At 38.1% G+C, this 15,807-nt stretch overlaps 1 protein-coding gene across 1 annotated transcript in view; it reads right to left on the bottom strand.

Annotated features, from left to right (window-relative positions):
* DEUP1 (deuterosome assembly protein 1) overlaps positions 1-15,807 on the bottom strand; it is a 99,026-nt gene that overhangs the window by 22,575 nt on the left and 60,644 nt on the right. The window contains exons 5-8 of the mRNA XM_051644103.1: positions 15,209-15,304; positions 9,193-9,327; positions 5,604-5,717; positions 3,013-3,225 (exon numbers count right to left, since the gene is read on the bottom strand). Of these exons, the coding sequence (XP_051500063.1) occupies positions 3,013-3,225; positions 5,604-5,717; positions 9,193-9,327; positions 15,209-15,304 (558 nt within the window). The remainder of the gene's footprint in view (positions 1-3,012; positions 3,226-5,603; positions 5,718-9,192; positions 9,328-15,208; positions 15,305-15,807) is intronic.

Here is a 15,807-nt window from a genome sequence, read left to right as displayed (position 1 = left end):
AAGTCCAGCTCTTCCCATCCTCTACCTAGCACTCCTTCAGACAAACCTGCTTCCTCCTTCTGGCTGACAAAAGGCCCTGCACTTCCTTCTTTCTCATATTGACATTTCTAAAAATAACACTGTCGCTGAGCTAAACATTTTCACCATACATTGACTGTACATCAGTGTTTCCCTTCTGCAGCTATTTGCAAATGCAGCTTTTCTAACTTACACAGCAGCATTTCACACCATCAGCACAGTTCCTCTGCAACTTTCTGCTCTTTAGCTGATAACATTATGTACATCTAGCTCCACTTCTACTTGAAATGTCTTCAGTGCTTCCTACAGCTCCTGTATTCTATTAATGTGATTCCAAAAATCCTCTTTCTTGAGATTTTCTTAAAGGCTACACCACAATGACATCTACCCTCTGTGTTGTACAGAATCCATCCACCTGCTCCAAGTGCCATAGAAATAGAAATAGAATAGAATAGGAATATTTCAGTTGAAAGGGACCTACAACGATCATCTAATACAACTACCTGAGTAATTCAGGGTGGACCAAGTTGAAACATGTTATTAAGAGCATTGTCCAAATGCCTCGAACACTGACAGGCATGAGCATTGACCACCTCTCTAGGAAGCCTGTTCCAAGGTTCAACCACCCTCTCAGTAAAGAAATGCATCCTAATGGTTAGTCTGAACCTCCCTGGAGCAGCTCTGAACCATTCCCACAGTTCCTTGTTTTGGGTACTAGGGAGAAGAGATCAGCACCTCCCTCTCCACTTTGATTAGTCCCACTCCATATTCTAGTCCCACTACTTTTGATGGCAGCCTTTTTAACAGGCCACAAAGCAGAGGTTCCTGCTGGCATACTGATAAATGGGACACAGGCAAGTGACTCAGTGAATCAATGAGCAAATGAAACCTATAAACAACATGTACGAAACCTGGCTGTTCTGACAACACCTGAAATTAATCTCCACCACATACATGTAAATTCCTATAAAGTATATTGCATATGAAGTGATAAGTTAACCAGGTTGTCTATAAACAAAAATAAATTACCCATCTCCAGAAAGAGTCAAAGTCATTGTAGGCCACTTAATACATTGCTTAGCCTAGAAGTGCTTAAATAAGTAAGCAAAAGCAAAAGCAAAATGTATATATGTTACCAGAAACATCAACAAGAATCTCATTCCTGATCTGTTTTAAATATAGCTAATCAAAAACTCTGTAAAGATCTTGCATTATCTCAATCTTGTCAGAACTTGAATATCACAAGCAAAAGGCCCAAGGGGCTGTCTTCTTAGATGAGTGCTATGTTGAAAAATGGTACTCTAGGGATAAGATAAAAACTGATGGTTCTTTACGTGGTTGGCAACTTAAAAATTCATTGATTGCAAAATCTTCTGTCAATATTAAAGTACACCATACACTTTTCTATATACTTATTTACTAGCTATATGGCACAGTGCACAACTAGGTGTAAATCAGATAAAGAGATTTCATAGAATCATAGAATGGTTTGGGTTGGAAGGGACAGAATCATATTCTCATAGAATGGTTAATGTTGGAAGGGACCTTAAAGACCATCTAGTTCCAACCCCCCTGCATGGGCAGGGACACCTCCCATTAGACCAGGTTGCTCAAAGCCCCATCCAGCCTGGCCTTGCACATGTCCAAGGAGGGGCCATCCACAACCTCCCTGGGCAACCTGTGCCAGTGTCTCACCACCCTCACACTAAAGAATTTTTATGATGTCTAACCTAAATCTCCCTCTACCAGTTTAAAGCCAGTACCCCTTGCTCTGTCACGATACATTCTCTCCAGCTTTCCCATAGCCCCTTCAGGTACTGGAAGGCTGCTCTAAGGTCTCCCAAGAGCCTTCTCTTCTCCAGGCTAAACAACTCCAGCTTTCTCAACCTGTCTTCATAGGAGAGGTGCTCCAGGCCTTGGATCATCTTCATGGCCCTACTCTGTCTCTAGAAGTCTTTTATATACAAGGAACCAAGTGAACAGAAATTCCTGTAGATGCTATGGATACAGGAATGTTGTAAAAATCTAGATAAACAGACAAGAATAAAATTTACTACTATATATCAATCATACTTCCGTTTTCTCAATCTAAACATAAAGAAAAACTTCTTTATGGTGAGAGTGACAGAGCACTGGAACAGGCTGCCCAGAGAGGTTGTGGAGTCTCCTTCTCTGGAGACATTCAAAACCTGACTGGATGTGTTCCTGTGTGATCACTGCGTCCAGCTCTGATGCCCCCAGCACAAGAAAGATGTGGACCTGTTGGAACGTGTCCAGAGAAGGAGAACAAAAATGATCCAAGGGCTGGAGCACCCCTCTTATGAGGACAGGCTGAGGGAGCTGGGGTTGTTCAGCCTGGAGAAGACTCCAGGGGGACCTCATAGCAACCTTCCAATACCTGAAAGGGGCCTATAAGAAGACAAGGGGTAATGGTTTTAAGCTAGAAAAGGGTAGATTTAGGTTGGACATTAAGAAAAAGTTATTTTGTATGATGGTGGTGAATTACTGGAACAGGTTGCCTAGAGAGGTGTTGGGGACCCCATCCCTAGAGACATTCAAGATCAGGCTTGTTGGGGCTCTGAGCAATCTGTTCTAGTGTGAGATGTCCCTGCTTATTGTAGGGGGGGTTGGACTAGATGACCTTTAGAGGTCCCTTCCAACCCAAGACATTATATGATTCTATGATCTACTGTAGGTGATCCTGCTCTAGCAGGGGGGGTTGGACTAGATGATCTTCAGAGGTCCCTTCCAACCCCAACCACTCTGTGTAATTCCTTATCCACCAAGTGGTCCATCCATCGAATTCCTATCTTTAAATGTTACTCAAAACATGGTGCTGTTCACAGCTCATTCTGTGTTCCTGCAAAGAATGTACCTAATGTACATATTTTTTATACAGGCACCTCAGTATAACTTTTTAAAGTATACTGCTAAGTAATTAATTCTCCAACATTAATTCCACAGTCATCATAAAAAACTAATATCTATTACTACCTGACAATGGTTTTGGTACATTTTTATATCCTCCCGGAGTTTCAGATTTTCCTCTTCTAGTTTGTTGTTGTTTATTGCTATTTCATTCACAGTTGTCTTTAGCTTTTCCATAATCAACTCATCATTTTCACTTTCAGGCTGGCCACAGGTAATTACTCCTTCTTGGTTTTTTTTCTCATTGCTTATTTGGAATCGATAATTCTGGGTCTGCTTCTATAAAACAAGAAAATCCATTAAATGAACTTCATTTAATGAACACTCGTATGAAAATTGTTAGGACCAAACCATTACTATTAAAATCATAAAGCTATTTCCATTTTTAACAATATTTGGATATGAAGAATATAAAGGATACTTCCTTTTTTAGTCTCAAGTTCTTTGCCCTCAGTAAGAAAAATATTTCAGATACTTTCAAGGGCACAGATTTTTTTCAAGTATTTGTCTTCTCTGCTATGTATTTCCTTAGCACTTGATGTTAATTAACCCCAAATGTGAAAAAGGTGATTATGATGACCTACTCAAAGCAGTTACCTATAAAAAATAATTTGAGAGACATGTTCTTCTTTGATTTATTGAACTCAGTAAGAGTCATGTCTGTGTGTGCCTCAGGATGGATATTAACCTTTGACTGGAGGGTGAGCATCACATAGCTCATGGATAAACAGCTCAGTTACTACAGTAACTGAATTTCTTTGGTATCATTATCCTTAAACCTGGAGAAGAATCATTTGTGCATTCTGCAGAGTCCCACACCCCATTCAGTTTCTTGTACTAATTAAAATCCTAAGCCCAAAACTTCAGAAAATTGGTATTGCTGGTATTAGTGAATTCACAGGCATCATGAAGAAGCATAATTACTATGGTAACTGCTTTTGCTCTTAAAAAAAATGTCCACATGGATCCCTCTACATGCAGCAGTAATCTTTCAGGAGGCTGAGAATTAGCTGAAAAATGACAACAGAATATAACCTGGAAACCATGTATCATGTGCAGAAATCAAGCTGAGCAAGAAAATGTATATTAAAAATAGGGTTACAGATACCATATTTCATTGATAAGGACTGAAAAAAGACATGCTTTAGATTAACTTTTTGATGTCAATGACTACGCTCTCATAATGTGTGCTTGCTGAACACCTAAGCAAAACTGACCACTGGCTGCATATCAAATAAAGAGCCAAAGACATTTCCAGCTCAGTTTAATTTCTATATATAACAAATTAAGGTCCCCCTGACATCTATGCTGTGGAACCTGACACACCAGAATGTCAAAGTATCCTGTGAAAAACAGGGTGCAAGCCTCCAGATGGAAGTCCAAGACCTCACAAAAGAGGAATGTGAGACAAAGACAATAGGACCAGTTAATGCTTTTGAAATAGCTTAGGTAGAACCGTCCATCAGACTTCTATTTAATAAACTGTCTGGTGTTATGTTATAGTTGTGAAGAAAACTGTCTTCAAGTAAAGCTCACTGATGGAGCAATGTAAGCCTCTACAGACTAATGTGGAGATCAACCTGAGTACTCTATTTTGACTTGCCTTCAACATGCGTAAGTCAGTAGTTTAGTCTAGTCAAAGCCTTGCCTTTTTTTCAACACATTTGTATGGAAGTTCAAAAGTTGCAATATAATGCTATTCTATAAACAAAAGTTAACTGTAACCATTGGAAACTTTGGGTATGAGTAAACAGTCTTACAGGAATTGTCAGGAAAGTGTTTCACTAGATTACAATCCAATCATTTGCTCACAGTGGAAAAGGGGAATCATCAGTCAGCAACATAATTGGCTTTCCCTTCATTCTCAAGCTGGCTTGTTGCCCAGTTATTTTTCTTTTTATTTTTAAAGCAGGATCATTGAATCAATATTTTGTTCTGGATTGGAAGGAATTAAAAAAATAAAAATATGCTAGATCTGTAGGCTATGTAAAAAAAAAGTAATTAGCAAATTGGCAGAAAAAACGAATCACGAAGTCAATCAAGTACTGAATAGTAATTTCATGAAAAGTATGATAAAAAAGGGTTAAGTGACCCAAGAAATATCTCCAAGTGTGATCTTGGATAGCATGCAAAAATTAATTTTACTGTATAAATTATATTAATGTATATTTATGATCTACAGAAAAATGAGGGCTGTTTTAGATCTGAGAGAACTTTGTACGTGACAACATTGCAACTTTGTAGTGGCAAGTACTGCTTACTTGGTAAGATACTTTTCCATAACTTGTCATCACAATTAATTGCATACTAGTAAATAGCATAGAAGATTAAAGTTTCTCCACAAGACACTAAAAAAGTAAAAGGAAACATGCACTGTTTCTGCAGTTTTTAAAAATCAGAAGTACTGTAATTCTCATCATGACACTCAGTTTCTCATTTTAATGAGAAAAATAAAATTAAAGTAACTGTATGTATCATTAGATCTTTCAGTGTGGGTTTGCCTCACCTCAGCAATGTATTCACAACCAACGTATCCGTGTATTGTCAGATTCAGTGTAAGCTTGGTAGGGTTCAGATTTTTTAAATTTAGTTAAAACAACTCCAGCTGAGCTGACAGCTCATTTAATTCTCATTTTCTTCCTAACGCAGGAATTTACCTGAAATAAATCACATTTTTCAGACAATAATTTTTGTTGAGCATCTAAATAAAGGAGATAATTTTGGCAGATTGTCCTCTTCTTATCCCATTCTCCTGATTTTGCCTTCAATTCCTGAAAGACAGTAAAACATGGATAGTAAACACAGGGTAAAAAGCTTTTTTCCTTAATCTGAATAACTTTGTAATTGGTATAGTTATAAGAAAACCCTAGTTTTTTAATTAATACATAATCTTTCTATAATTTTGGAAAGAAGAAACAAAGAACAAGGATATAAAGCAGCACTCCAGTCATCCTCACCAGAAAAAAATCCAGCCTTAAGGGCTTTTAATCTGAAAAAAATGGGTGCTAAACATAATTGTTGAATAAAAATTATAAAATATTTTGAATCTCTTCAATTGCTGTAGATCTTACAGTGATGACTATAAAATACCCATTTGATTGGAGAGCAGTTCCCGTGACTTTAAAGATATATCAGTGTCAAACAGAGTGATCAACAGCAAACCAAACCCTTAATATTTAGGCCAATCTTTTGAGTAATTGTTTCTTTTTTGTTTGTTTGTTTTGTTTTGTTTTAAGAATTGGGACAACAGCTACTGTGAATAAATTTTACTTCTTGCTCTCTCTACAATTGCTGCTTCTGGTTCTGAGTTTGCCTAGTTTAAAGAAAAGCTTGTTTAACAAAGTCTATTCTATCAGATTCATCTAATACTGTTTTCATATTTGCACTTATGTTCCTACTTAGTGTCTTTTAATTTTCCCTTAAATCATACCAGATCTGTATATTCACAACTAGAATTTAAAGACAGTATCCTGCAGAATAAGTAGAACTGCAGTTTCTAAAGCTGTTGCTCTCTTCGTTTGAAGAATTAGCAAAATAACAGTATACTGTTTTATGAAGTGAAAACTATAATACTTATAAGCTATTATGAGAAATTCCTTTTTCACAGTGGAAATGTTGGTCCCAAAAAGACAGATGATTTTTTATAATTACCCTAAACTGGCATATTCCCCAAATTTTAAAAAATAAGGGTTTATTTGCTACTGAAACAAAATGGAATATTTCCCAGCATAGATTCATACAGATCTTCTCTTATAGCTTTCCTAATATCTGCTTTGGCATTTTATATCAAGAAACATCTTACCATTTTACAAAATGTGACACAAATGGTGTTTCAGATTACTTAATGAGGACTGAAGTTTCAAGGCCTTACTAAAGCACTGCTGAGCTTCGTAGATTTTTAACACACTAATTCCTGAACACTCGAATCTGCTGAATGTATTCCAAGCACTCATTTTTCATTCAGTGTAATTAATCAAATTATAGCATTGTGTTACATTATTTTCACATTTTAATATTGAACAAGGTCATTCTCAAATTAGCTGGATCAGACAGTTTCACAATAGTGATATGTTTAGACACCAAAAGATGTATAATCCTTTTAGTATTCTTGTAGTAGCAGATGTAGGCAGCCACACTGTAGACCAAAGTGTAGTAGCTTTTCTGATGGTAACAACTCTCACATGTGGAAAAAACATCAACATGCTGTAGAGCTAAGAGGTGTCTAGGTTATGTCCTGTTAATGCAGGAACACTCACGTGAAAGCCACAGAAGTTACTCCTATATCTTACTGAACAACACAGAAGATAGGCAAGGCCAAAACAGAGATTCTGAAACCCTTCTTATTTCCAGCTTAAGCATGAAAGTACTTAAAATCTATAAAATCTTAACTTTTTTACTGCAAAGTTCTGAAAGTGTCTAAATAATCTGTATAATAAATCTACATAAATCTACATAATAAACCCATAAGTCTTCACAATGCTTAGCAACTAGGCAACTAGCTCACACTTCCAACTGGTATTCCTCTGCTTACTTTCCTTGCAGGACCCAGTTTAGCAAAAGCTCAAAGCACATGCTACTTTATTATTTGAATCATCTCCAGTGGTACTTTGGATCATCCCTCTGTGCTTCCAGAGGCCCCTGGAAGTGCTCCCCACCCAGATGCATCCTTGCCTTGTTGGTGTGACCCCAGCAATGCCTCCCTACCCCCTGCTTGTGCTTCCAGTCCCATGTTTCACTCCTGTTGTGCACTGAAGATGCTTCCACACACCTTTACTTCACTGTCATGCTCTGCCAGCTGAACCCTTTGGTATCCTGCATTAATTTGGACTATTGCCATGGATAAAAACCTCACCCACAGCTGATAAAATGTTCAAGCCTGATGTGAGCTTCCTGATCTGTGTTATAACTTTTGCAGGAAATCTCCAGGGGAGCAGAATAGGCTCTATCACCTGGTCTCAGCTTGTCTCCTGCTGCAAGACCCTTCATCCAGGGGCTGCACATGGAGCAGAGCTGGCACTCGAAGCCATAGCCCAAACTCAGGGGAGAAGTAAATTGAAAACACTTGCTAAAGAGAAATGCAAAAGCTCTTTACAAAGAATGGCCAAAGAAAATAGAAATATATTTTTTGTGATCCTCTTCCTCAAAAGAGTAGTGGTTAGGCTGTTCTCCCCATATGTGGAAGATTCAGTTTAATAATCTTCTCTCCAGACAGAATCTGAACCAGAATCTTCCCACGTTAATTTTCTACCAAACAAAAAACCACTTTAGTTTTCAACAGACTCTGGAATTTTTCCTTCTGAAGTTACTTCACTTTACACGGGACACCAGCATATTTATTGGATAAGTAAAAAAGGAAGTGAAAGGTAGTACAGCTAGAGATTACATTGCTTAATTCTAAGAAATGAAATGGGGTATCAGTTTCTGCACCAGTGAATATAGACAGAAGAGTGTTTGGGAGAAGCCAACACTTGGAGAGACAACCTCTACATGCCAGTTCTCTTTGGTGGCTAATTCTCCCATTGGGCCAATAAATATTTGATTATTCCACAGATCATAAAGTAACTTCTAACTCTGCCAAGTCAAGGCTGGGAATGGTGATCAGAAATCAGGATCTTCCTGTATCCAAGAATAAATCAGCTAAAATCCATTCTGTGTCCAGAGAGATAGGGACTATGACTGAATCCTGTCCTCAGTATCTCAGAGTAGCTAGCCCTCACTCAGTATGCTGGATTCTGAAGAAAGTGTTTTTAATGGCCTAATCCTTCCTCATGTGTTACCTACAGAAACCAGGTACTGAGCTCAAGGTTGTGGAGATGGGGCTTCTGACAAGATACATGTATAACAGTTTTACAATCCTAAATCTTTCTTCTACCTAGGCCTAAATGGTCAAAGTTGTCTATAAAACTTGAACTAATTATAGGTATTATGGGATGGTATCTTGAATACATAAAGGCTTCAGTCTCAACAGATTATATTATCCCATACACATATACTAATCAGGAAAAATGTGGGGTTTTTTCTATACTTACACTTTTGAAGAACATTCTCTATATTAATTCATAAACCTGTTTAAACCACTAATAATACTTGGACAGAAGAACATTAAACTAAGCACCTTTTCTTGCCAGAGTAAGGAAATTCTATGATTTTTCATAATTGTTAGGAAATTAATTTTTACAACTGTAAAAGACAAATTAGTTCTAAAGGCATATTAAAATTAGAATATAATAACCAAAGTATTCTTACCTCCAGTTGCTTGTATAAACTGCTCACTGCAGATGGTGTCTCTAGGCTTTCCTCACATCCTTCTCTACCTTCAGCCTTTTTTTGTTTTAACTGATGTGACTGTAGCTTTTCATAGCTATGTGCCAACTTTGAAAACTAAAAATGAAAGCAGAGTTGAACATGCAGAATTTATGCATCTATCTACCTATCTGTCTGCCTGTCTGTCTGTCTGTCTATCTATCTATCTATCTATCTATCTATCTATCTATCTATCTATCTATCTATCTATCTATCTATCATGACCACATGGCCAAAGTTTTCTTTAAACTGAAACAGCCAACTTCAGCTTCAGCATTCTAAATATTTAATCAACGTAACTAAGAATGAATTAATTAAGTTAATTTCTTAGAAATTAACAAGACTAAGCTGTCACATAAATGTTAACTAACTGTTGAAATGGATCATCTGACAGCAACTTAATTCTGCTGAAGTTCTTCATGGTACTGTTACCCATAGTGTCATTTCCTCTACAATGTTTATATGAAATTTTCTGTACTTGTTTACTGCCATCTTGTGTTGACATTTTTAAAGGGTGCTTCACCAGCCCAAAGGAAGGATTATCACTAATGTATTTTAAAGTTGCATGTTTCTTTTTTTATCACAAAAATTTGTGAAATGTTATCTATGTGATGACTGCATTCTTCTGGAACCATCAGGTACCAAAGAGTGTCTCTGAGAATTAGATACATAATACTGTTCATAAAATCATAGCATAGCATGGTTGGGGTTAGAAGGGACCTTAAAGATCATCTAAATAGCAAAAAGAATTGAAAAGATGACCAGAAGTTAGATTATCCTAAATGAAAATGTTTCCTATAATGGGGAGGTCCAGGGACCAACTTGGAATTTCTGAACAGAAATCCTGTAATACAGGCTTACAGAAGTGAGATATCTCATTCAAAACAAAATTGAAAGTCTTGCAGAGAAGCTGCAAGAATACGAAATTGACCTTGCTGGAGAATACAGTTACAATAAGATACTTCAAATGGTTGGATCACCCAGGCTCAAACAATACGTAACTCACTGCCTTTGGAAGAAAAAAAATCCAATTTCAAAGATAACATTTTTGCTCTTGAACATATTATGGCACATATGAACTGCTTGGGAAGAGCAAACCCAGATGAAGACAGGTACTGGATTCTCATGCCCAAAAGGCTAGGGAAATACAGGATCCAACACCTCGACAAATCAGTCTAAAAAGGAACAGAATGGCCAAAAGGAGAAAATTTTGAATATTAGGTTTATGAAAGTAGGATATTTCAGACAGATCATAGTCTGGATGTTAACATGACCAGAAACTAGACTAAAAGCCAAGTATCTTTTAATTTAATGCTAGATGTTTTGTTTTAAAGTAAGGTCCAAGTTGATCTATTTGCATGCTGTTGAAGTAAAAAAAAAAAAAAAAAAAAAAAAAAAAAAGGAGGCCTTTTAGTGAGTTCTGGCATAGGATTCATCTAAGTCTAGATTTTTGAAAGTCAGACATCCAAGCCCAAGTTACTCTGCATTAGAAAAAGCTGCCTCCACATGCCTAGTAATTTCAGCTGCCTTACATCCTCAGCATAGGCTGACATGAACTACATGCTAGGGGTGCCCATTTCCCTCCATTGATTCCAGAGGGAGCCTGAGGTAGCTCTGGAGTAGCCATCTAGCTTTAAATGTCTAATTGAGGCAATTTGTTGCTAAAATGCTTAGAGCAAGAATGGATTCTCAGTCTTCTGCTGGGAGCTTTCTGTAATTTTCAAAATGAAAATAATGACATTAATGTGTAAAAAAAGAGAAGAAAGTAATGAAGATGAACCTCTCAAGTTTTTGCTAGGTAATTATGACAGAATGTACATTAGAATGAGTGCAGCCATATGGCCTAAGAGTTTCAGGTTACGTATCAGGAATTATTTCCCTAAAACAAGAAAAAAACAGGTTTTACCACATTCAGCTGGCACACAATCAATTCAGTGGGAATGTTGCTCATTAAACAGCTGGTTTTATCAATAACAACAATACAAAGCACTGAGGACCATAGAAGCAGTATATCAGAGAGAAATTTGTTATGAATAGCCATTCTTCCAGCTAGAAAAAAAGTGATCCTTTCTATTTCTACCAAGATTAAGAAGGAACAAACATTGTGAGGAATTTTAAGAACACCTCTGCAGAGAAAGATACAATGCTACTGGTAAATAGTAGCATTCACACCATTTGTGCAGAACTAAATTGTAGCTCTTAAGATTATACAGTGTAGAAGGAGGTGTAACTTTCAAGTGAGAACAAAAACCAACAGAAGGGAGACAAAGGAGATAAAGCAAAGATTAATAGTCAGGAAAGCTCTATATTTTAGGTACGAGTCTGTGCAGCTGAGGATCAGTGACATTAAATTTATTCTATTGTAGACACTGCAGTGCTGTAATTTAAGAAAGAAACTCAATAAGGAGACATAATAAAAGCTAGAAGAGCTGAGTGGGATAGTCATACTGTCTAGTATAGGTGCTTGGAATTGTTCTGACAGGAAAACTTTTTGTTTATCACCTAAAAACCTAGGCAGGCCTCCTAACTTAGGCACTTAAGAGTTTCCTTCTTCAATGCATGTGTCATGGATGGGTGTTTCATAAAGAAATTCAGTTTGGTGAAAGGGGAGGAATGGGAATCAGAAAATAAAAAGGCAAAGAGTAAGTGCTGGAATCTTTGGTAAAATAAATAGGACGACTGAGAGAGAATGAAATGTTGATGGGCATAGATTGGGAAAGTGATGTCTATTTTTAAGAGCTACAAATCCAAACTTCTTGCATGAAGATGAAAAGCAATCAAGAAACTCAAAGAAACGTTAGGTGGTCGTCTGCAAGGTAATGAAAAAGGAGAATCTTGGCAAGAACTACAATGAGGTTTACAGAGAGAAGCTTTTAGGTTAGGAAGGGTCAGATTCTTAAAAAAAAAACAAACAAAGAACAAACACAACAACAACAACAACAAAAAAGCCCAGAAAATGCATTGTATTTGCTCATGTGTATCAGGTTTACGTGGCAAGGTTTTGATAGTGAGGAGGTGGGTGGCTTCTTGAAGCTTCCCCTGTGTCCAGTAGAGCCAATGCCAGCTGGCTCCAAGATGGACCCACCCCCGGCCAAGGTCAAGCCCACCAGTGACAGTGGTAGAGCCTCCATGAGAAAATATTTAAGAAGGGGAGAAAATCATGTACAGTTTTGCAGTCAGGGAGAGGAGAGAGAATATGTGACAGAAAGAACCCCGCAGACACCAAGGTCAGTAAAGGAGGGGCAAGAAGTGCTCCAGATGTCAGAGCAGAGATTCCCATGAAGCCTGTGGTGCAGACCATGGTGAGGCAGGCTGTCCCCCTGCAGCCCATGGATGTCCAGGGTGGAGTAGATATTCACCTGCAGCCCATGGAGAACCTCACACCAGAGCAGGTGGATGTGCCCTAAAGGAGGTTGTGACCCCATGGAAAGCCCACATAAGTTTGCTGGAAGGTCTTGTGACCCTGTAGGGGACCAAATGGGAGCAGTCTGTTCCTGAAGGACTGCACCTCATGGAAAGGACTCATGCTGGAGCAGTTTGTGAAGAACTGCAACCTGTGGGAAGGACTCATGCTGGAGGAGGGACCCCATGCTGGAGCAGGAAAAGAGTGTAAGGAGTCCTTCTCCCTTGAGAAGGAAGGAGCAGCAGAAACACCTGATGAATTGACTGCAATCCCCATTATCTGTCCCCCTGAGCTGCTCAGGCGGAGAAAGTAGAGAAAATCAGGAATAAAGTTAAGCCAGGGAAGAAAGGAGGGATGAGGGAAAGGTGTTTTAAGATTTAGTTCTATTTCTCATTACCCTACTCTGGTTTGATTTTCAATAAATGTATTTCCCCAAGTCAAGTCTGTTTTGCCCATGATGGTAATTGTTGCATGAACTCTCCCTGTCCTTATCTCAACCCATGACCCTTTTGTTTTATTTTCTCTCCACTGTCAACCCAAGGAGGAGAGTGATAGAGCAGCTTTTGGTGGGCACTTGGTGCCCAACCAAGGTCAACCTGCCACATCATAGGGAGGACCTGCAGGGTAATTAACAACTTCAAAATCAAAAACATTATGGAAAATGACCTGGAGTTTCAATTTCAGAAAGTTCAATTTCAATGCAGTTCTTAACATGTAATAAAAACCCAGTTGTTTTGGGGATGTGATTAAAAATAAATAAATTAAGACATAAAAAGTATTGCAGAAAATGTGAAAAAGGGTGAGAAAAGAGAGATCTGCAACATTTTTGGGGGTAGTGCTGCATTGCTAAAGGTACCTCACAACTGCTATGTAAAAGAGTTACACAGTTTTTTGTTGAATTATGTTTATTTTCTCAATAATCACGCTAAGATGTTGTTTCTTTTTCTGTACTTTGTGTAAATTATAAAACAGCTTTTGTTTCTAGCTACTCTCCCAAATGATTAATAGTGTTAATTACATAACAACCAAAACATTCTCTTCTTACTTACAGAACCGTTTGCCAAATCAATTTCCATATTAAAGGCAACATGAACTTAAAAATAAATTATACATTTATTGGTTCAATCGATTTAGGTGGCAAGTGTTACCAGCTCTAAATGAAAATAATATCCAATTTACTCAATTCAAGATGATTCTACAGTAAGTGTGATGACTGGAAATTTTTAATTACTTTCAAGGAAGTAATTAGAAATGGAATGGAATACTAAATCTCTGGTAGGAGAACTCAGTGTAGGGAAGTGTGGAATAGCAGGAAAAACAATACAGAATTAAAGTGTCTCTCTCCATGTTTCTTCTAAGTCTCCTTTAAGTATTGAAAGGCTACAGTCATTTCTCCCCAGCACCTTCTCTTCTCCAGGTTGAACAACCCCTACTCTCTCAGCATGTCTTCATAGTGTTCCAGCCCTCTGATGATTTTTGTGACCCCTCCTTTGGATTGTCTCCAACAGGTTCATGTCTTTCTCATACTGGGGTGCCCAGAGTTGGAGACAATACTCCAAGTGGGGTGTCATGACAGTGGAGTAGAAAGGGAGAATCACCTCCCTGGACCTGCTGGCCATGTTTCTTTTTATGCAGCCCAGGCTATGATTGGCTTTCTGGGCTGCAAGCACACACTGAAATAAATAAAGCCAAAACAAATTCCCAGTGTCAATAATCCAGGTTACTCTAGTTCTGATACTGTGTTCTCTTGTGGAAAGCTACCAGACCACTTTAATAATCCCTGTAAAACAGGCAAACTAAACCCAGAAAAAATTATAGTGAAGACATGATAAGAACAGTTTCATTCTTTAAATTCTAAGTGTGCATCAGACTTGAGACCACTGGACAGAGTCCAGCAGAGGGCAACAAAGCTGACTGGGGGACTGGAGCATCTCCCTAATGAGGAAAGGCTGGCAGAGCTGGGACTCTTTAGCCTGGAGAAGAGAAGGCTGAGGGGAGACCTTATTAATGGCTACAAGTATCTAAAGGGTGGGTGTAAGGAGGATGGAGCCAGACTCTGCTCAGTAGTTCCCAGTAACAGGATGAGGGGCAACAGGCACAAGTTGGAACATGGGAAGTTCCATTTAAATATGAGGAAAAATACAGTGAGGGTGACAGAGCACTGGGACAGGCTGCCCAGGGAGGTTGTGGAGTTCCCTTCTCTGGAGATACTCAAAACCCACCTGGATGCAGTCCTGAGTAATGTGCTCTGGGTGATCCTGCTTTAGTGGGGGAGTTGGACTAGATGGTCTCTAGAGGTCCCTTCCAACCCTGACCTTCCAACGCTTCTATGATTCTGTCTTCATGACAGATGTCACAATCACATCAAAATCCATCCAAAGAGTTTGGACATGTCACTATAGAAATTACAAAGGAGCCTGGTAGGAAGCTGCAGTCATCATCATTTGTATGACACCATTAATCTTTCCCAAATCCATTAAGATACTCTATAGCATTAGGGATGTATACACTCTTTATACTGCAATCATGAAATAATGAAATGGACATTTTTCTTACTTGAGATTTCAGTGCTTGAAGCTGAGTTTCATAATTCTGAGCCATTTCATATTTAGTTTTTTGTAAGTCTTCCAGTTTCTGTCGAAGTAGTCCTATCTAGAATTAGAACAAGGATTCAAATTGACCTTTTCTGAAGTGTTCCAAAATATGTAACTTCTGGAATAGTAATTTGAAACTTTGAAAAATGACTGTAGCTTAAAAGATAGATATTAAAAATATATCTTAATTCAGTAACTTAAAAATAAAACTGGATACCAGAAACCCAGGCTGTATCAACATTAAGCTAAGGATTTTATAGTTATGTTATGATTTAACAATAATACTATATGACTCTGTCATGAAAGAGCATTTGATGAAAGCATTTCTGACCCAACTACATGAATGAACTGCTGTGTCCCAGTGTGAAAATTCTACTTGAATGGCTTATATAATCATACATATGACTTTCATATACTTCTGTAAAATTACCAGGGAATGCTGTAGACTCATGCCAGCTCCCAAAGTGCAGTGCCCTCTGAAGCATCTTGAATTACCTGAGAGTTTCACACAGAACTTAGAAATGTGACCAGCATCATACAAGACACCTATGTTTTTCTGGA

Source organism: Apus apus, chromosome 1, assembly GCF_020740795.1.
Source record: "Apus apus isolate bApuApu2 chromosome 1, bApuApu2.pri.cur, whole genome shotgun sequence".
NCBI classification, from domain to species: domain Eukaryota; kingdom Metazoa; phylum Chordata; class Aves; order Apodiformes; family Apodidae; genus Apus; species Apus apus.
This window is presented reverse-complemented; position numbering and strand designations above follow the sequence as displayed.